This window comes from Bombina bombina, chromosome 6 (genome assembly GCF_027579735.1).
Source record: "Bombina bombina isolate aBomBom1 chromosome 6, aBomBom1.pri, whole genome shotgun sequence".
NCBI classification, from domain to species: domain Eukaryota; kingdom Metazoa; phylum Chordata; class Amphibia; order Anura; family Bombinatoridae; genus Bombina; species Bombina bombina.
The window spans coordinates 127,760,385-127,781,927 of record NC_069504.1 but is presented as its reverse complement, the minus strand read 5'-3'; the positions used below and the strand labels follow the sequence as shown (position 1 = coordinate 127,781,927).

At 37.4% G+C, this 21,543-nt stretch overlaps 1 protein-coding gene across 3 annotated transcripts in view; it reads left to right on the top strand.

Annotated features, from left to right (window-relative positions):
• Window positions 1-268: 268 nt before the first annotated feature.
• The window catches only part of CELSR1 (cadherin EGF LAG seven-pass G-type receptor 1), a 258,025-nt gene continuing 236,750 nt past the window's right edge, over window positions 269-21,543 (top strand). For all 3 annotated transcript variants that reach the window (XM_053716613.1, XM_053716612.1, XM_053716611.1), the window contains exon 1: window positions 269-3,797. In XM_053716613.1, the coding sequence (XP_053572588.1) occupies window positions 398-3,797 (3,400 nt within the window). In that variant the 5' untranslated portion in view covers window positions 269-397. The remainder of the gene's footprint in view (window positions 3,798-21,543) is intronic.

Genomic DNA, 21,543 nt, shown 5'->3' with positions numbered 1-21,543 from the left:
AGCAGGTTGCTCTTCTAGCCCAGACCCTGCAGTACAGTGTGAGCTAAGTATACCAGCAGCAGGTTGCTCTTCTAGCCCAGACCCTGCAGTACAGTGTGAGCTAAGTATACCAGCAGCAGCAGCAGGGGACATTGACAAGTGAAGCTGAGCCCTCCCCGCACAGGGCAGGGATCTGGGAGAGGTGAATAGGGGCTGCTGCTGCTGCTGTGGGAAGCGAACAGGTTTATGCTAATCACGGCTGCAGGGGGAGGAGGAGGACATCAGAGGAGCTGCACTGGGCGAGGGGGCTGGAGCCATTTTGGAATCACTTTTTTTTTTAAAGTTAACGAAGGATAATAAGTGCGGAGCGTGTGGCCCGGGATGCCGGTGTGAGGGGCAGGGGACACGCTGAGAGGACATGTGGGCACCGCTCTGCCTGCTGTGGGTCGCCCTGCTCTGGGTGCCGGGGAGGGGGATAGATGTGCACCTTCACTCCGGGACCCGTCAAGGAGCCAACTTCTCTCTAGGACCCCACTGGACTTACAGCGTAAAAAGCCCCTGGGACGGGGCTGTAGAAATCAGCCGCTCCGGGGAACTGAGTTTAGGCTGGGGATGTGCGCGGCTACCCAGGCTCCCACTGCCCGTAACCCTCCAGCTCTCCTCCCGGAGAGAGAACTCTGCTTTAGCCATCCGGCTGGAGCTATTTGTGCACGGGCGAGGATGCTACATCAGGCACAGGAGCAAGAGCCCCGGGCACAGCCAGCCGGAGATGGACATTGTATATTGGGTTGCCCCAGCTGACCCCTGGTGCGCCCCGGCTCTGCTGAACAGGACTGAGGAGCTGCTGAGCACATTTATTGAGGGCTGCAATTGCACTTTACCTTCGGCTTCCCAGGATCTGTGCTTGTACTCAGGAGAGGATACAAAAGTTATTTGTAAAGCTGCTGGGTCCAACCGGCAGGTGCTTGTGAGAATAAGACTGGAACCTGCTCAAGATCAGGAGAAGCCTTCAACATACAGAAGAAGCAAAAGGAGTATCAACAGCAGCCCGCAGTTCCAGCTTCACAACTACCAGGCTTCTGTTCCAGAGAATGAGCCTGCAGGGACCGACGTAACTTCATTGAGGGCTTCTGACCCTGACCAGGGTGAGGCAGGCAGGCTTGAGTATGTCATGGAGGCTTTATTCGACAGGAGATCCAATGACTACTTCGAGATAGACCCAGAGACTGGAAGTGTCACTACCACCCAAGCATTGGACAGAGAGACCAAGGACACACACGTGTTGAAGGTGACAGCCACAGATTTTGGGTCCCCCAGGAGATCGGCCACCACATACCTGACGGTGACAGTAAGTGACACTAATGATCATGTTCCAATGTTTGAGCAGTCAGAGTATAGAGAGAACATAAGGGAAAATCTGGAGATAGGTTATGAGGTTATGACCATCAGGGCCACAGATGGTGATGCCCCATCCAATGCCAACATGCTGTACAGGCTGGTCAATGGAGATGGAGTTAACTCAGTGTTTGAGATAGACCCCAGGTCTGGAGTGGTGAGGACCAGGGCTCAGGTGGATAGGGAGACAGTAACTGACTACCAACTTATTGTAGAGGCTAATGACCAAGGAAAGGATCCAGGTCCCAAAAGTGCCACAGCTACAGTGTATATCTTTATTGAGGATGAAAATGATAACTATCCACAATTTACAGAGAAGAGATATGTTGTGCAGGTGCCTGAAAATATCAACCCCAACTCCCAGATCCTACAGGTCCAGGCCACAGACAGGGACAAAGGAAACAATGCTGTGGTGTATTATAGTATTGTGAGTGGCAACATCAAAGGACAGTTCTACATCCATTCATTTACTGGGAATATAGATGTCATCTACCCCTTGGATTATGAGGCTATCAGGGAATATAGTCTGAGGATTAAAGCCCAAGATGGTGGAAGACCCCCTTTGATAAATACTACTGGAATGGTGTCTATACAGGTTATGGATATCAATGATAATGCTCCTATATTTGTTAGTACCCCTTTCCAGGCGACAGTTCTGGAGAATGTACCCATAGGATATTCAGTGGTTCATATCCAAGCCAATGATGCAGATTCTGGAGACAATGCTCGGATTCAATACAGTCTGACAGATATCCCTCCAAATTTTCCCTTTGTGATCAACAATAACACTGGTTGGATTACAGTGTCTTCAGAATTAGATAGGGAGAGTGTAGAGTTTTATACTTTTGGTGTGGAAGCCAAAGACAATGGTGAGCCAGTGATGACCTCTTCAGCCAGTGTGACCATCACAGTGTTAGATGTTAATGACAATAACCCTACCTTCACAGAGAAGGTGTACCAGTTAAGGATTAATGAGGATGCAGCAGTGGGTAGCAGTGTGTTGACCATGACAGCTGTGGACAAAGATGTGAATAGTGTGGTCACCTATCAAATCACAAGTGGGAACACAAGAAACCGCTTTGCCATTACCAGCCAGAGTGGTGGAGGGCTTATAACCTTAGCACTGCCTTTAGATTACAAGCAGGAAAGGCAGTATGTACTGACTGTCACTGCTTCTGATGGGACACGTTCTGACACTGTGCTGGTATTCATCAATGTCACAGATGCCAACACTCACAGGCCAGTGTTTCAGAGTTCCCATTACACAGTGAGTGTGAGTGAAGATAAGCCTATAGGCACCTCCATAGTTACTATAAGTGCAACAGATGAAGACACAGGGGAGAATGCTAGGATAACGTATATCATGGAGGATAATATACCTCAGTTTAGAATAGACCCAGACACTGGTACAATAACTACACTGGTTGAATTAGATTATGAGGACCAAGCTTCCTATACATTGGCTGTGACAGCCAAGGATAATGGTATCCCCCAGAAATCTGACACCACCTATGTAGAAATCCTTATTATGGATGCCAATGACAATGCACCACAGTTTCAGAGAGACAGATACCAGGGCTCTGTGTTTGAGGATGTCCCCCTTTCCACCAGTGTGCTGCAAATATCTGCTACTGATAGGGACTCAGGCCTTAACGGGAGGGTAATGTATACCTTTCAGGGAGGGGATGATGGGGATGGAGACTTCTACATAGAGCCAACCTCTGGCATCATTAGAACATTTAGGAAGCTGGATAGAGAAAATGTCCCTACATATATCCTGAAAGCCTATGCAGTGGATAGAGGCAACCCCCCACTAAAAGCTCCTGTGGATATCCATGTCACAGTACTAGATATCAATGACAACCCACCTGTCTTTGAGAAGGATGAATTGGACATCTTTGTGGAAGAGAACAGCCCTGTTGGCTCAGTAGTAGCCAGAATATCTGCCACTGATCCAGATGAAGGCACCAATGCCCAAATAATGTACCAGATAGTGGAAGGAAACATCCCTGAGGTCTTCCAGTTGGACCTTTTCAATGGAGAACTTACAGCCCTGGTTGACCTGGATTATGAGGTCAAGACAGAGTATGTAATTGTAGTCCAGGCCACATCTGCTCCCCTAGTTAGCAGGGCTGTAGTTCATGTAAAACTACTGGATAAAAACGACAATGACCCAGTGCTCCAGGACTTTGAGATTATATTTAACAACTATGTCACCAATAAATCAAATAGTTTCCCTATTGGAGTAATTGGAAAAATCCCTGCTTATGACCCAGATGTATCAGATATCCTACAGTATAGCTTCCTGCAAGGGAATGAGTTGAATCTTCTCATCCTGGACTCCTCTACTGGAGAGCTGAAGCTAAGCAGGGACTTGGACAACAACCGTCCCCTGGAAGCTATGATGATGGTCTCTGTATCTGGTAAGTGACTCAAGTTTTGTCCTATCATTTCTACACAATAATAAAAACCAAAGCTGTTTAGAATGTAGAGTATCTTATTTTATTTTTTTATTTTTTTTCATTTGAGTGTAGACATACTTTGATAACTCTGTGAAAGAAACAAATGTTTATTTTTTCAGCTCATGATCTTACAGACTTAGTCTACCAAATGAGACATACTATTAACATTGTAAATCTTTAGTGGAAACTCATACACATACTATATGTACAGAAAGGCTCCCTGAAGCTTTGAGCTTTTTAAGCTTTGTGATCTTATCTTTTTAGATGTCTGCAAAATAAGAATAATTGTTCAGAAAGGAAACATACATCAGTTTGACAAATTATTCAACTGATTTATAATAATTATGTTTCAGAAATATGGTGCAAAAATGCATTTGTATCCAGTGTATAGAATCTAAGAAATGTAAATATTAAGGAGCTTCTCTTAGTTCTAGGAAATAAGTAATTTATTACAAACAATCATCTATAACCAAATATAAACTGCTTATACATTCTTTCTTTCTGATATACTAAGTAGTCAATTCTAATCATATAGGAAAAACTTTTCTAATGTTTTTTTTTACAGAAAATCACCATAAAAGTCTATGTGGGGTTTTGTAGATAGAACAGTTAATTTGTCTTGCTAAAGGATTGTAACTGACCTCTAGATGTATTGAGTTCTAGTTTCCAATATGCGGTCATGCAATTGTAATAACAATAATAATAATTATTATTTAAATATAACATTATTTAAAATACATTTTCTTGAGTATTTTTGAAATGTAAATTGTGTAGTTCCCCAGTGCGCTAGCATCATCTGTGTTATATAATTAGCAGCTGTTCACACCTTTTAAGTAGATATTGAATTAAGTAGACATATGCCGCTAAATAAGTGTTGTTTGATTCAATTGTGCCTATAGATTGCACCCTATTGTATAGGAAAGTGCTTATATCAGGACGGAACACAATTTATATTTTTTATGAGTACAGTTATTTGAATATTAAAATTCTTAAAAATGTTTGGTGCAAGATGTTGAATTTTATATATATATATATATATATATATATATATATATATATATATATATATATATATATATATATATCCTGCACCAGTGTAGTATATAGTCTGCAGTTTATTTAGGAGGATCTGTAGAATGTTGTTTCTCGGAAAAGGCACAAGAGGAACTATTGTTACCCATATGAGTTTTTCTCAAGTTAATTAATGTCATGTAGTTAGTTGAAGCTATTTTTACCTTTAATTGGTAAGTGTGTGAAATGCTAACCTGCAAGACCCAAGTGACCTTTCAGTTTACATTATGGACCCTTCTCAGTTAACTATTAAATTATTTGGTAGCATTTGGTAGTGTGGAAAATATAAATCATTCACCTATTTTTTTTTAGAACACAGTAAAGGATAAATGTATATAGATATATGAGTACTATTTAAAAAATTTTTTTAAAAAATGTGATAAACATCTAGTCAGGGTTTCACAAATTTATATCAGTCCAAAAGAAAAGAAGAAAACGTCAGTTACTTATTTTTTTTAGAAAATAGTAAAGGATAAATATTTATAAATATATGCGGAGACCATTAAAAAAAGACAGGGATAATCATCTAGTCTGTCACTCCCTGGCCCCAATGGTTTTGCCCTGGGTCCTAAATACAATAATCTTACATTACAAATTGTCTGCGCTTCTAAAGGTGTCATTTCTAACACAATTTTATTTTAAATATGTATTCAGCATTTTCGATGGTTACAATTCTGAGAGCTACAAAAAGTCTTACTAGTGGTTTACTTAGCTTGACAAACCCATTAGCCATGGAGCCACTGGCTCCTAGAATTTTACCTCTGGCTCCTAACTTTTTGTGTTATTCTCCATATATCTATATACAAATACAGTACCACTGCCTGGATCCTAAAAGTATGCCTGGCTCCTAAATATTCTTACTCCTATATTTGAAATGAATGTGTTGACCCCTGTTTTACTATATAATAAACACTTATATAGTTCTTACTATTACTACCCCCAACTTCTCCTCCACATCAATTATATATTCCTATATTTGTCACAACCAGAGGCCAGACACTGCACCCCCAGTAGGTAACCAGGGGTCATTCGTGTTTATTACAATTAATAAATAAAACATTTTGAAGGTCATATGACTGGGCATAGTACCACCCCCACAATTGTACTCCTCCCCCTCTGTATCCCATTCCCTAGGCACAGGCCTAATTAGCCTAGACCAATACACACCCCTGATATATAACTCTTTTTATTTTTGAAACTAGGTAATTTCTCCAGGGAATGCAACCGCACTTTTACACTGTTACTGGTGTAAATCCTATTAATTGCATATGGTTGTGTGCCTGTGCATATGGAGTGTGCTACCTATCTTGCTATACAAATTATCACTTGGTTTGTATACACGGATCTATATGGTTTTGTTTAGATTTATTTGTGCCTGGTTTGAAAAGGTTAAAAAAATTGTTGTGTGTTTCTGGGTTTTGCAAAAATAACCAATTTTATTAATTTAAACAAGCATCTGATAATATATTAATCATTGATGATTTGTGTGATCCAATTAATTGCATTAGCATTTGGCTTTGGAACGGTCTTTTTACCCAGAAGCTACAAGGTGTGAGTCTGTGCAGAGGAAGACTAGCGTCCACACTGCTGCTTAGGAAATAAACATAATATTTCCTAGGGACCCATGTGGCTCATTATCTTACTGAGTCTTGGTATATGTTAAGTACACGGTGCGTACTTCATTCCTTTGTTTTTATCTCCCTTGAGGCCGGGAGATCACATTATTAAATGGTAAAAAAAACTGTATTCGTTTTAGAGCTGTCTATATTACAGCTCTGTCTGCACTTCCACTTTTAACAGGAATTTGGGAAGCTGACAATATTCAGAATTAAATTACAGGAAAAGGGAACAACATAAATAAACGTATTTTGCAAAGTTGCTTTACTACATACAATTACACATTTTATATTAATATCTCAAAGTGTTTAATGTCCCTTTAAGTTCTCACTCAGGTCCTCACTAGCATTTTTCTTTATTGGTTATGCAATATGACTACCACAATTACAGATTAATATACATGATCTGTGCATGGCACATACACACACCATACTTACCAATTGCCTACCATGTTAGACTGAGATTGGCACCATGCACATGTTACCTATGTCAGCATTACAAAACAAGTTAAAGGGACATGAAACCCAACATTTTTCTTTTATTATTCAGGTAGAGAATACAATTTTTAAAATGTTTTCAATTTACTTCTATTAGCAAATATGCTTTATTCTCATGTTATTCTTTGTTAAAGAGATATCTAGATAGGTAGCATGCACATGCCTGAGCACTAGATGGCAGGAAATAGTGCTGCCATCTAGGGCTCTTGCTAATGTCAGTGCTACAGACTCATGCACACTACTAAATTTACCTTCCTGCTTTTCAACAATGGATAAGAGAATAACAAAGAAAATTTGATAATAGAAGTTCATTGGAAATTTGGATTTTATGTCCCTTTAAAGCAGCAAATGATGTGTGTGCTGCTGCTAAGTTGTACTATCAACCTTTTACATCCCTTTAAATGCTAAGACCGCCGACCCCTATATTATATTTATTAACCCCGAATCTGCCCCCCTCAACGTCGCCTCCACCTGCCTACACTTATTAACCCCTAATCTGCCGAGCGGACCGCACCGCTACTATAATAAAGTTATTAACCCCTAATCCGCCTCACTCCCGCCTCAATAACCCTATAATAAATAGTATTAACCCCTAATCTGCCCTCCCTAACATCGCCGACACCTAACTTCAAGTATTAACCCCTAATCTGCCTATCGGAGCTCACTGCTACTCTAATACATTTTTTAACCCCTAAAGCTAATTCTAACCCTAACACCCCCCTAAGTTAAATATAATTTTATTCTAACAAAATAAATTAACTCTTATTAAATAAATTATTCCTATTTAAAGCTAAATACTTACCTGTAAAATAAACCCTAATATAGCTACAATATAAATTATAATTACATTGTAGCTATTTTATGATTAATATTTATTTTACAAGCAACTTTGTATTTATTTTAACCAGGTACAATACCTATTAAATAGTTAAGAACTATTTAACCTCTTAAGGACATATGACTGAATTTTTCCGTCATAAAACAATTGAGCAAACTGAAAGCTGTGTCCTTAAAGGGTTAATAGCTAAAATAGTTAAAATAATTACAAAGTTACCTGTAAAATAAATCCTAACCTAAGTTACAATTAAACCTAACACTACACTATCAATAAATTAATTAAATACAATACCTAAAAATAAATACAATTAAATAAACTAACTAAAGTACAAAAAATAAAAAAGAACTAAGTTACAAAAATAAAAAAATATTTACAAACATTAGAAAAATATTACAACAATTTTAAACTAATTATACCTACTCTAAGCCCCCTAATAAAATAACAAAGCCCCCCAAAATAAAAAAATGCCCTACCCTATTCTAAATTAAAAAAGTTCAAAGCTCTTTTACCTTACCAGCCCTGAAAAGGGCCCTTTGCGGAGCATGCCCCAAAGAATTCAGCTCTTTTGCCTGTAAAATAAACACATACAATAGCCCCCCCCAACATTACAACCCACCACCCACATACCCCTAATCTAACCCAAACCCCCCTTAAATAAACCTAACACTAAGCCCCTGAAGATCTCCCTACCTTGTCTTCACCTTACCGGGTTCACCGATCGGTCCAGAAGAGGGTCCGAAGTCTTGATCCAAGCGGCAGCTGAAGAACTCCATCATCGGGCGGAAGTCGGAAGTCCATCATCGGGATGAAGTCTTCTATCAAGCCGCATCTTCAATCTTCTTTCTTCCGGAGCGGAGCGGAGCCATCTTCTTCCAAGCCGACGCGGAACATCCTCTTCAAGCGACGCCTACTCGCCGAATGACGGTTCCTTTAAATGACGTCATCCAAGATGGCGTCCCTCGAATTCCGATTGGCTGATAGGATTCTATCAGCCAATCTGAATTAAGGTAGGAATATTCTGATTGGCTGATGGAATCAGATTCAAGATTCAAGTTCAATCCGATTGGCTGATTGGATCAGCCAATCAGATTGAGCTTGCATTCTATTGGCTGTTCCGATCAGCCAATAGAATGCAAGCTCAATCTGATTGGCTGATTGGATCGATAGCGGGGGCGGCAGATTAGGGGTTAATAAGTGTAAGGTTAGGGGTGTTTAGACTCGGGGTACATGTTAGAGTGTTAGGTGCAGACGTAGGAAGTGTTTCCCCATAGACAACAATGGGGCTGCGTTAAGAGCTGAACGCTGCTTTTTTGCAGGTGTTAGGTTTTTTTTCAGCTCAAAATGCCCCATTGTTTTCTATGGGGATATCGTGCACGAGCACGTTTTTGAAGCTGGCCGCGTCCGTAAGCACCGCTGGTATCGAGAGTTGCAGTGGCGTTAAATTATGCTCTACGCTCCCTTTTTGGAGCCTAACGCACTGAAAACCCAGCCATTCTGTGAACTCTAAATACCAGCGGTATTTAAAAGGTGCGGCCAGAAAAAAGCACGCGTAGCTAACGCACCCCTTTGGCCGCAAAACTCTAACTCTAGGCGAAAGTGCTAAAAAAAACTAAAAATATAATTGTCCAGCTAATATGATCATGCAGATGTATTTATGTACTTTTTGTGTGTCTTAAAAAAGGTGTTTGTATATAGAGAATGAGAAATATAGAATAGTAAAAAAAAAATGCCAGACGTAAAATTTTAAAGGGACAGTCTACTTGATTTTTTTTATTGTTTAAAAAGATAGATAATCCCTTTACTACCTACCCATTCTCCAGCTTTGAACAACCAACATTGTTATATTAATATACTTTATAACCAATAAAATCTCTGCCTGTTTCTAAGCCCCTGCAGGCTGCCTCTTATATCAGTGCATTTTATTAGCTTTTCACAGCCAGACAGTGCTATTTCAGGTGTGCCATATAGATAACAGTGTGCTCACTTCCATGAAGTTATGCATTAACCAGCACTAATTGGCTAAAATGCAAGTTAGTAAAAAGCACTGAGATAAGGGGGTAGTCTGTAGGGGCTTAGATACAAGGTAATCATAGAGGTAAAAAGTGTATTAATATAACAGTGTTGGTTATGAAAAACTGGGGAATGGTATTAAATGGAGTAGTCTGTCCCTTTAAAGGGACACTGAACCCAAAAAGTTTCTTTCGTGATTCAGATAGAGCATGCAATTTTAAGCAACTTTCTAATTTACACCTATTATTAATTTTTCTTCGTTCTCTTGCTTTCTTTATTTGAAAAAGAAGGCATCTAAGCTATTTTTTTGGTTCACAACCATGGAAAGCACTTGTTTATTGGTGTGTGAATTTATCCACCAATCAGCAAGAACAACCCAGTTTGTTCATCAAAAATGGGCCGGCATCTAAACTTACATTCTTGCATTTCAAATAAAAATACCAAGAGAATGAAGACAATTTGATAATAGGAGTCAATTAGAAAGTTGCTTAAAATTGCATGCTCTATCTGAATTACAAAAGAAAAAATTTGGGTTCAGTATCCCTTTAAGTTTATTGTGCTCTGGAGTAGGACCCTGCTGTATCCTTAACACCCATGGAGGTAATATCAGAAACGGCAAACATTTATGCAATAGATTAATGATTGTGAAGAAATAAGTCATAAGTGTTTCCAAATTTTATTGAACATTCCCCAAATTTACAAGAAGCTACATGACAAGAATATGAAAAATATAAGAAAGACAAAGGGTGTATTCATGTATTTTTCAGAATGCTAAATAGTGGCATCTTTGCAAGCTCATTTATAGTGGCATTGATGTTTAAAATAGTTTACATCATTTGCACTTCACACTGTAACTGAATCACAGTTTTGGGTTCGTCATTTTTTTTTCTGTTTAGCCAAGTGAAAACATAAATGTAAAGCATCTTTAATTTTATATAAGTTGTCTAAAGGATTAAAATCTTTTAATTTTTAAACTGATGTCCCAGTGGGGGAAAAATAAAACAAAATAAAAACAAAACAATAAATCATCTCATCTTGGGAACCTGTCAATGTCATCCAATAGAGACATGTGACTTGTTCTCAGCCAGTCAACATTTTGTCCCTAGAGATTCATTTTGCACAAATAAACACTTTGTTTTCACAATTAAACATTTATAACATTTTGTCATGAAAATTATATTAAAGGCACACTGAAGCCAAATTTTTTCTTTCATGATTCAGATAGAGCATGCAATTTTAAGAAACTTTCTAATTTACTCCTATTATCAATGTTTCTTTGTTCTCTTGCTATCTTTTTTTGAAAAGGAAGGCATCTAAGCTAAGGAGCCAGCCAATTTTTGGTTCAGAACACTGGACAGCAGTTGTTTATTGGTGGGTGAATTTATCCACCAATCAGCAAGAACAACCTAGGTTATTCACCAAAAATGGGCCGGCATCTAAACTTACATTCTTGCTTTTCAAATAAAGATACCAAGAGAATGAAGAAAATTTGATATGAGTAATTTAGAAAATTGCTTATAATTGCATGCTCTATCTGAATCACGAAAGAAAATTTTTGGGTTCAGTGTCCCTTTAATTGCATGTAGTAGAGGGCATTAGTAAGTATATTATGTTTGTTTTTGTTTATTGCAATACAGATTTTCCTTTACTGATAAAATAAAAAAACACATAATTAGTTTTATTCTTTTGAGGCATTATATTCTGTATATCTATCTATATATATATATATATATATATATATGTATATATATATATATATATATATATATATATATATATATATATATATATATATATATAGAGGGTCCTTTTCAATGGGTGCACCACCCGACTGAAGTGTTTTGCTAGGTCAGTTATTGCAGAACTCTCAGGCAAATAAGGGGTTAAATTCAAACACTGATAGGTTAGATAATGGTTTCCATAGTACTTTCAGCTTTCTAGCTGTTATTACCTGCACAAGATAAATAAATACCGGCTTCCTATCTGCAGACAGCGGTCAGATAAAGTCTAAACACAACTACTGTAATGTTGTGAGTGAACTTCTGAGGCTACACAGGCCAGATAGACTGACATGCCAGCACAGATTCATTCAAACCTTCCTTTTGTATAATAGGATAATGACATTCCATATTGCTTTGCAAAAGTATCAGTCAAAATTAAATTAATCACCAAAATGTAATGTTTGCAAGTTCATTTTATACACAACTGAGCAGATCTGCTACTGGAAAGGGGCTTTTTGGCAAATATTCTATCTGTATTCAGTTTAGTTTTCAGCTGTGTTATATAAATATCTATCTCTGTCGGAACACTATCCAGAAACCATTCCCATGGGTATTTAATGAGAATCCCATGGGAATCCCATGGGAACTCATTTACCTCAATTGGATGGTTTTATTTTAAATTAAAATGTGCAGTGTTTACATTTTTCTGCTAATGCAGACACCAAAACGCTGCCACCATTTCATTATAGACACCACAAATAAGTACTCTCAAGTGGGTTTTAAAATAATCTGCTTGAAAACAAACAATCTGATAGAAGTAGCAGGAACACTATAACCTTTCATGTGTTTAGATTACCTAACCATACAGTTTTTCTATTGATAGTTTGCTATAATAAATATTTTTAATACAATAGTATGTCACTTAAAGGAACATGAAAGCCAAAAAATTTCTGTCAAGATTCAAATAGAGAATACAATTTTAAAAAAGTTTCCAATTTACTTCTGTTATCAAATTTGCCCCGTTCTCATGTTATTGTTTGTTGAAGAGATATCTAAATAGGTAGCGTGCACATGTCTGGAACACTACATGACAGGAAATAGTGCTACCATCTAGTGCTCTTACTAATGTATGACATTGTTGCAAAACTGCTGCCATATACACGTGCACTCTCCTGAAAATAAGAAGATTTGGATATAGAAGTAAATTGGAAAGTTGTATAAAATTGTATTTTCTATCTGAATCGTGATTTTTTTGGGGTTTCATGTCCCTTTAAATTAGAATTTTTTAAACAAAGCCTTAGGGGCCGATTTATTATACTGCACAAGCATTTCACTAGAAATGCTTGTGCAATGCCACCCCCTGCACATTTAGGTGTCATTCAACCCGATTGTATGCGATTGGGCGGATTGCTGTCTGCCCACTCACAGGTAGCAGACGAGTTAGGACCACTTCTTCTTAACTCCTGTTTCCGGCGGGCATCAAGGCTCGTGCGATAACAGAGACATTGGGGCCCATACTGGGGTTGATAAATCGTCCCCTAATACTTAATTTGTGCTTGAGTTTAAAAAAAAAAAAAAAAAAAAACAGGTAGGTCTGTGAGTATAGTATGTGTAATGCTGATGCTTCAAATGGCTTTCTGTATTTGCGTATTATTTTAATCTTGCCTAACATGGATAGCTATGTAATAAAACAAACCTGGACCCTAAGAAATAAAATCACCAACAGTGTATAATTTCTCATGTAATGATGATGTTAAGCAAAGTACTTTGGACCAAATTGTAGCTATTAAAGGGACAGTCTAGGCCAAAATAAACTTTCATGATTCAGATAGGGCATGTAATTTTAAACAATTTTCCAATTTACTTTTATCACCAATTTTGCTTTTTTCTCTTGGTATTCTTAGTTGAAAGCTTAACCTAGGAGGTTCATATGCTAATTTCTTAGACCCTGAAGGCCACCTCTTTTCAGAATGCATTTTAACAGTTTTTCACCACTAGAGGGTGTTAGTTCATGTGTTTCATATAGATAACACTGTGCTTGTGCACGTGAAGTTATCTGGGAGCAGGCACTGATTGGCTAAACTGCAAGTCTGTCACAAGAACTGAAATAAAGGGGCAGTTTGCAGAGGCTTAGATACAAGATAATCACAGAGGTTAAAAGTATATTAATATAACTGTGTTGGTTATGCAAAACTGGGCAATGGGTAATAAAGGGATTATCTATCTTTTAAAATAACAAAAATTCTGGTGTAGACTGTCCCTTTAATACACTGTTAGCGTTTTATACATTTTAAAAATTGTTACAAGAATATATCTCTCAAAAGTTTTCTATCAAACATATATATGAAACAGCGCTAGTTTAAAGGGACATTAACCAAAAATTTTTCTTTCATGATTCAGACAGAACATGTGATTTTAAACAACTTTCCAATTTGCTTCTATTATCTAAATTGCTTCATTCTCTTGGTATAATTAGTTGAAAAGCATATCTAGGTAGGCTCAGGAGCAGCAGTGCATTAGTGGGAGCTAGCTGCTGATTGATGGCTTTACAAAATTGCCTCTTTTCATTAGTTCATCAGATGTCTTTAGATAGCTCCCAGTAGTTCATAGCTGCTCCTTCAAAAAAGAATATCAAGAAAATTAAGCAAATTGGATAAAACAAGTAAATTGTTAAAGGGACAGTCTAGACCAGAATTTTTATTGTTTTAAAAGATAGATAATCCCTTTATTACCCATTTCCCAGTTTTGCATAACCAAAATCTGCTTAAATTTCAGGTGAAAGTAAATAGAAAGTGTATGACACTGACAGGGAAATCTCTCATAGAAAAATGCTGGTTTATTCAGCACTTCAACTTCCATTAAAAAATAAAAAAGCACAATCATACATGTTAAAACATTCTTTTTTAGGTAGAGCAGAGACTATTTTTGAGTATAATCTCTCTTTAAAGGTTAAACTTACTGTGCGCTGTCGCCCTTCAGATGATATTGCATAAATAGACAGTATTCAGCTTCAGCAACCCTCATAGCATGGCCTCTGACATAAAAAATAATAATAAAATGAAAAGCTGTAAACATTTTTCAGGGACCAGTTAATAAAAAAATAGCATTTCTAACTTTATACTATATATATATATATATATATATATATATATATATACACACACACATATATATATATATATATATATATATACACACACATATATATATATATATATATATATATATATATATATATATATATATATATATAGTACCCCTCACATTTTTGTAAATATTTTATTATATCTTTTCATGTGACAACACTGAAGAAATGACACTTTGTTACAATGTAAAAAAGTGATTACACCCCTAAGAGGAAATGTCCAAATTGGGGCCAAAGTGTCAATATTTTGTGTGGCTACCATTATTTTCCAGCACTGCCTTAACCCTCTTAGGCATCACAGAGCTGGGGGATGTTAGAGACCTTGCTCTCCCCCACCTTCTGTTTGAGGATGCCCCACAGATGCTTAATAGGGTTTAGGTCTGGAGACATGCTTGGCCAGTCCATAACCTTTACCCTCAGCTTCTTTAGCAAGGCAGTGGTCGTCTTGGAGGTGTGTTTGGGGTCATTATCATGTTGGAATACTGCCCTGCGGCCCAGTCTCCGAAGGGGGGATCATGCTCTGCTTCAGTGTGTCACAGTACATGTTGGCATTCATTATTCCCTCAATGAACTGTAGCTCCCCAGTGCTGGCAGCACTCATGCAGGCCCAGACCATGACACTCCCACCACCATGCTTGACTGTAGGCAAGACACACTTGTCTTTGTACTCCTCACCTGGTTGCCGCAACACATGCTTGACACAATCTGAACCAAATAAGTTTATCTTGGTCTTATCGGACCACAGGACATGGTCCCAGAAATCCATGTCCTTAGTCTGCTTGTCTTCAGCAAACTGTTTGCGGGCTTTCTTGTGCATCATCTTTAGAAGAGGCTTTCTTCTGGGATGACAGCCATGCAGACTAATTTAATGCAGTGTGCGGCGTATGGTCTGAACACTGACAGGCTGACCCCCCACCCCTTCAACCTCTGCAGAAATGCTGGCAGCACTCATACGTATATTTCCCAAAGACAACCTCTGGATAGGACGCAGAGCACGTATACTCAACTTCTTTGGTCGATCATGGCGAGGCCTGTTCTGAGTGGAACCTGTCTTGTGAAACCGCTGTATGGTCTTGCCCACCGTGCTGCAGCTCAGTTTCAGGGTCTTGGCGATTTATTTATAGCCTAGGCCATCTTTATGTAGAGCAACAATTCTTTTTTTTCAGATCCTCAGAGAGTTCTTTGCCATGAGGTGCCATGTTGAACTTCCAGTGACCAGTATGAGAGAGTGTGAGAGCGATAACACCAAATTTAACACACCTGCTCGCCATTTACACCTGAGACCTTGTAACACTAATGATTTGCACGACACCGGGTAGGGAAAATGGCTAATTGGGCCCAATTTGTACATTTCCACTTAGGGATGTACTCACTTTTGTTGCCAACAGTTTAGACTTTAATGACTGTGTGTTGAGTTATTTTGAGGGGACAGCAAATTGACACTGTTATACAGGCTGTACACTCACTACTTTACATTGTAGCAAAGTGTAATTTCATTAGTGTTGTCACATGAAAAGATATAATAACATATTTACAAAAATGTGAGGGGTGTACTCACTTTTGTGAGATACTGTGTGTGTGTGTGTGTGTGTATGTATGTGTGTATATATATATATATATATATATATATATATATTATATATATTCTACATACAGGTAGATGTCTCTTTAAGAAAACATGTTGCTTCAGATATTTCCCAGGGCTAAAATCATTTGTTCTTTAGAAGTATCAGAATACTCCATATAGAGTTTCCAAGCGTACATAGAACATACTGAGCACCTTGTGTCTAGGAAGTGAAGGGCCCTGTAGTCATTTGTGTTATCTGCACAAAGCTTCCCTAGCTGATATATTTAGTGTCTAGATGAAAATGACTGCAATAAAATTTGCCATGTGTAATCTCTGGGTCCTTGTAGCTGGAAGGATCAAGCTCTGTGCCAAGAAATTACAGATATGCCTTTGAAACGTCTATCTGCTCTTTATAATTACAGTGTGAAAAGCAAAAGGTTTTGAAGCGGTATAGCAGAATTGCAGGTGTCATTTTCAAGTCAAAACCATTTTTCAAAGGCAAAATACTGTATTTCTGGCAGCTACAAATCACATGTTGATACTTTTAAGAGGACCTAATTTTCTGATACATAGACATGCTCTTAGTCTTTACATAAAAAAGTTGGCATAAGACAAATAACATAGAACATGGTTTGAATTAACCTCTTGGTTATTTACTGTATAGTCTTCATCCTAGACAGCCATAGGTTAAAAGCATATATTAGAAATTAAAGGGATAGTATAGTCAAAATAAAACTTTCTTGATTCAGATAGAGCATGCGATTTTAAGCAACTTTCTAATTTACTCCTATTATCAGTTTTGCTTCGTTCTTTTGGTATCTTTATTTGCAAAAGCAAAAATGTAATCATAGGAGCCGGCTTATTTTTGGTTCAGCACCTGGGTAGCACTTTCTGATTGGTGTCTAAATGGGCCGGCTCCTAAGCTTACATTCAAATAACGATACCAAGAGAACGAAGAAAAATTTATAATAGGAGTAAATTAGAAAGTTGCTTTAAATTGCATCTATCTAAATCATGACAGTTTCATTTTGACTAGACTATTCCTTTAAGCACTGCAAATGATCTACGCACAATACGTATTCATACTGTCGTTTGGTTGGAAAAAAATCACATTGATTTGAAGTCAACAAAATATTGTTCATCTTAACTCCTTTGCCAGTTTTCTTGGTGTATAGAACTTACACTATGTAAAATGTTAAAGGTTCGGAATCCTATGGAAAAAAAAAAAAAAGATTTAAGATACAGGAAATGCAGACAGAACAAAAGATGAAAGTACATTAAAATATGTGTTACTATATATTTTTAAACAGTTTATAGATAATTAATTTTAAAGAATGTTATTATTTACTCCTCTAATTTTTTTTTTATTTGTATTATTTTTAAAGTGTGGCAAATACAATCCTCTCCATTAAGTTTCCTGATAATGTCTTTTTTTTTCATATTTTTTGTATATGAGTGGGTTATGGAGTTGTACCAAGAGCTGTGCTTTTAGTGTTAAATACAGCGTGTAGTCTCCTGAGAACACCCAACATGTTCCAGCACCTGCTCACCCTCCCGCGATGCAGCTGGTATGTGGAGGCGCTGTGTGTTTTTTTCTCTCTTTTTGTTACTATAAAAATAAAGCACAAGAAACATTCACTCCTAAGTAATGCTGTGCGTGTTTGAAGACGTACAATACAAGATTAATACTTCAGTTTAATAAACGAGTCAGGCGTGTTACAAAGCAAAGAAGCTTGAGGGCTACCGATTTGTGGCTTAGGGGCCAAAGTTTGTCTAATGCTTTTGTGTGGCTGGAGTCTTATTCTAAAATAATGCTGGTTATTCCACATAAAGAATACAATTTATGTGATAAGATACCTGTATTGCACAGGAAGGGCTTTAGCTAGGGCCTCAACCTCTAATACGCTTCCTTTTAATTAGGGTTAATGGGATAAACAGGGTGTAGTATGCTTGAAAGGTTTGTGTTTATCCATTTAGTAATGTGTTGCATCTTAATGATGGAAAAATAATTAAAGAACAATTTACCTTGGGAAACCGTTTAACAGTTATCAGCTCTTTCCTAATCTGACCTCAGCAGATAAATAACAGACTTTTTAAACTAGGAAATCTAGGTATGGCAGCACCTATTCCTTTATAGATATTAAAATGTAACACATATACAGTATGTATTATAAATATACATACATAGATATCTATATTTCTCTCTCTCTCTCTCTCTCTCTCTCTCTCTCTCTCTCTCTCTCTCTCTCTATATATATATATATATATATATATATATATATATATATACACACAGTATATAAATACACACATACACATTATTCTCATGGCTAAACTTAGCTACATCATTATGTGTTTATTTATTTGGTATTTAAAGGGCCATGATTTTTGTCTATGGTTAATTTTAATTAATAATAACTGTAGCTTTGTATATTTCTTTGAGCTCCTCTGCTCTGTGCTATTTCATCACTAATGGTTAAGCATATTCACCACTTAAGAGTCCTTTCAGTATCTGTCTTTTTAATAAAATATGTCCATAGTCGAAAAACCTAATGACTACACTGACCGCTCCTAATGCATTTGCTATATTGCCCATGGGATTTGCTAATGCATTTACAGCACAAAACGACAATTTATAAGTCAGCCAGATTAGTGAATTGACAGCCGTGAGTTTATAAGAAGCCTGTAAGGGTGTTTAATATAATGAAAATATGCCCCCCCCCCCCCAAAAAAAAAAAAGAAATAACTGTCATAAACAATTAAGTTCTGCCTTTAAAACTAAGAACATTTTATTGTCAGTCTTGCTTTAATTTAGGGGTTAGATATTCTTATTGAGACAAGTGAGACAGAGCTACAACACATTGTAAAGCAAGCAAGGGTTAATTTGAGTTTGAGTCCCTGGAAATACCTTTTACAGGTCCCAAAGCTGTGCCTTATTGTGGAAGTATGATATTGCTGTCAGGACAACACCCCCCCCCCCCCCCCCAGAAAAAAAAAACACCACAAAAAACATGGTATCCAGTCACAACATTGCAGCTGCATAATCTCCAAACAGAATTTTACATCTGGAAGGTCAGATATCTTGTGTATGCCAAGGTCTTGCTACCCATTACAAGAAGTTCTTTCCTGAGAAACTCTATTTAAGCTAAGGCTTAAAGGGACATTATAAACTCATTTTTTCTTTGCATAAATGTTTTGTAGATGATCTATTTATATAGCCCATAAAGTTTTTTTTTGGGGTTTTTTTTTTTTTAAATGTATAGTTTTGCTTATTTTTAAATAACATTGCTCTGATTTTCAGACTCCTAACCAAGCCCCAAAGTTTTAGGAGAATACCGTTAGCTACCTTCTCCAGCTTGCCCCTGTTTGTGTAAAGGGTCTTTTCATATGCAAAAGAAGGGGGAGGGGTGGTGTCTTATTTCCTACTTGCAGTGGGCTTTCCAGCTACCTTTTCAACAGAGCTAAACTGAGAGCTTCTAAGTAAGTTTTTAAACAGTTTTATACTGGATTTTTATATCAGTATCTGTATATCTTATTCTTTATAGTTGTGTCTATTACATGCAGTTATATCAAAATGAGTGTATACTGTCCCTTTAAGTGATAGGGGTTAATGTTAACCTATAAGATGCCAGCGAGAACAGTAAGACATGACACTGACATCCAAGAGGGAAATTTCCCACTCCGAGAGCATTGTTTCTTGCAACATTTGTGCACTTGCAACACTGCTACTGCCATGTTGAGGATGCCAAATACTGACATCAGGAAGCCATTTCTAACAAGAACTTTTGCCAAGTATTGCAAGGACATTTCTGTTCTTCTGTGTCCTATGTAGAAAGGGAATGGAATATAATTGCTTAATTAATCAAGCTTCAGTAATGATGGCAAGTAGCAGCAGTGCTAAAGGTTATGTTTTGGAGACTTGTACTGTTGCATTTTTCTGTGATGTTTTCCTTATACAAACATGTCTGTGTATTGACCTGATTTCCTTTCCACTGATTCTGTCATATAGATTATAAGTATAATGGTTATATAGTTAGGCATATTTCTCTGTGTAATTAAGCTTTTTGTCTCAAATTGTGCCCGTTTTTTAAAAATACTATTAAAAACAAGGGCACTTTCATTAATGAAACTTTACATTGCACCATATTTGTAGAAATACTTACCTCTTCATCTTGAAAGACGGATCCCTGATGTTGTCGCTTCCCCCCCGCCCGTCGCAAGCCTCTCCCTACGTCAGAAATGACGATTCCGGCCTTCCTTCAATCACGGCGTTGCTTTAAGCAATGCTTCCCCCGGGGGGGAAGCCGTGATTGGAGGATGCCGGAATCGTCATTGCTGGCGTAGGAAGAGGCTTTCGACGGGCTGGAGCGGCTTTCAAGACGAAGAGGTAAGTATTTCTACAAATATGGTGCAATGTAAAGTTTCATCAATGAAAGTGCCCCTGTTTTTAATAGTATTTTAAAAAAACAGGCACTACTTGATGAAACTTTACATTCACTTTAAAGTGGAAAAATACATAACTGAAATATGTCAGAAAAAAATCTGCTACTCATTTGAAATTCAGACTAAGTGCTATTGCATTGTCTTTTTATCGTACATTTGTTGTTTATGCAAATCTGCTGTATTTACTGTCCTTTAACTCACTATAAGAAAAAGTATACATTAATTTATAGTATTGTACACTAAAATAAAAATAGAATGTTCATTCTATGCTTTGAGTATAGTTGGTGATACATTTAAGATCTGCCTCCAGTAAAGTGCTTAGGGAAAACATATTAAACACGTAATAAATTAACCACCTTGGCTACTTGGGTTGATGCTTCTGGTGAACTCTGGGAAATATCTGAACTCATAGGTATCATATTGTTTTCTTGTGCACAGCCAAATACATTTCTGAGAATTATTACTTCCACTGTTTACATGAATCATGATACACATGGATAACACTATACTAGGGCTGAATTTACCTTGCTGGTATAAAAACTAAGCACACAGCATTTGGCTGATGTAATATGTTATCAGCTTACAATTGCCAATCATTTTACATATTTTTTCATTCCATTTTACTAGTGCACAGATTTTTGTCAGGTGTTAGGCTTTGCTCTACCCCAATTTTATTTAACCCCTTAAGGACCAAGGACGTACGCCACACGTCCCTCAAAAAAAAATACAGTTAATGACCGAGGACGTGTGGCGTACGTCCTTGGTCTGAAAGCAGCTGGAAGCGATCCTGCTCGCTTC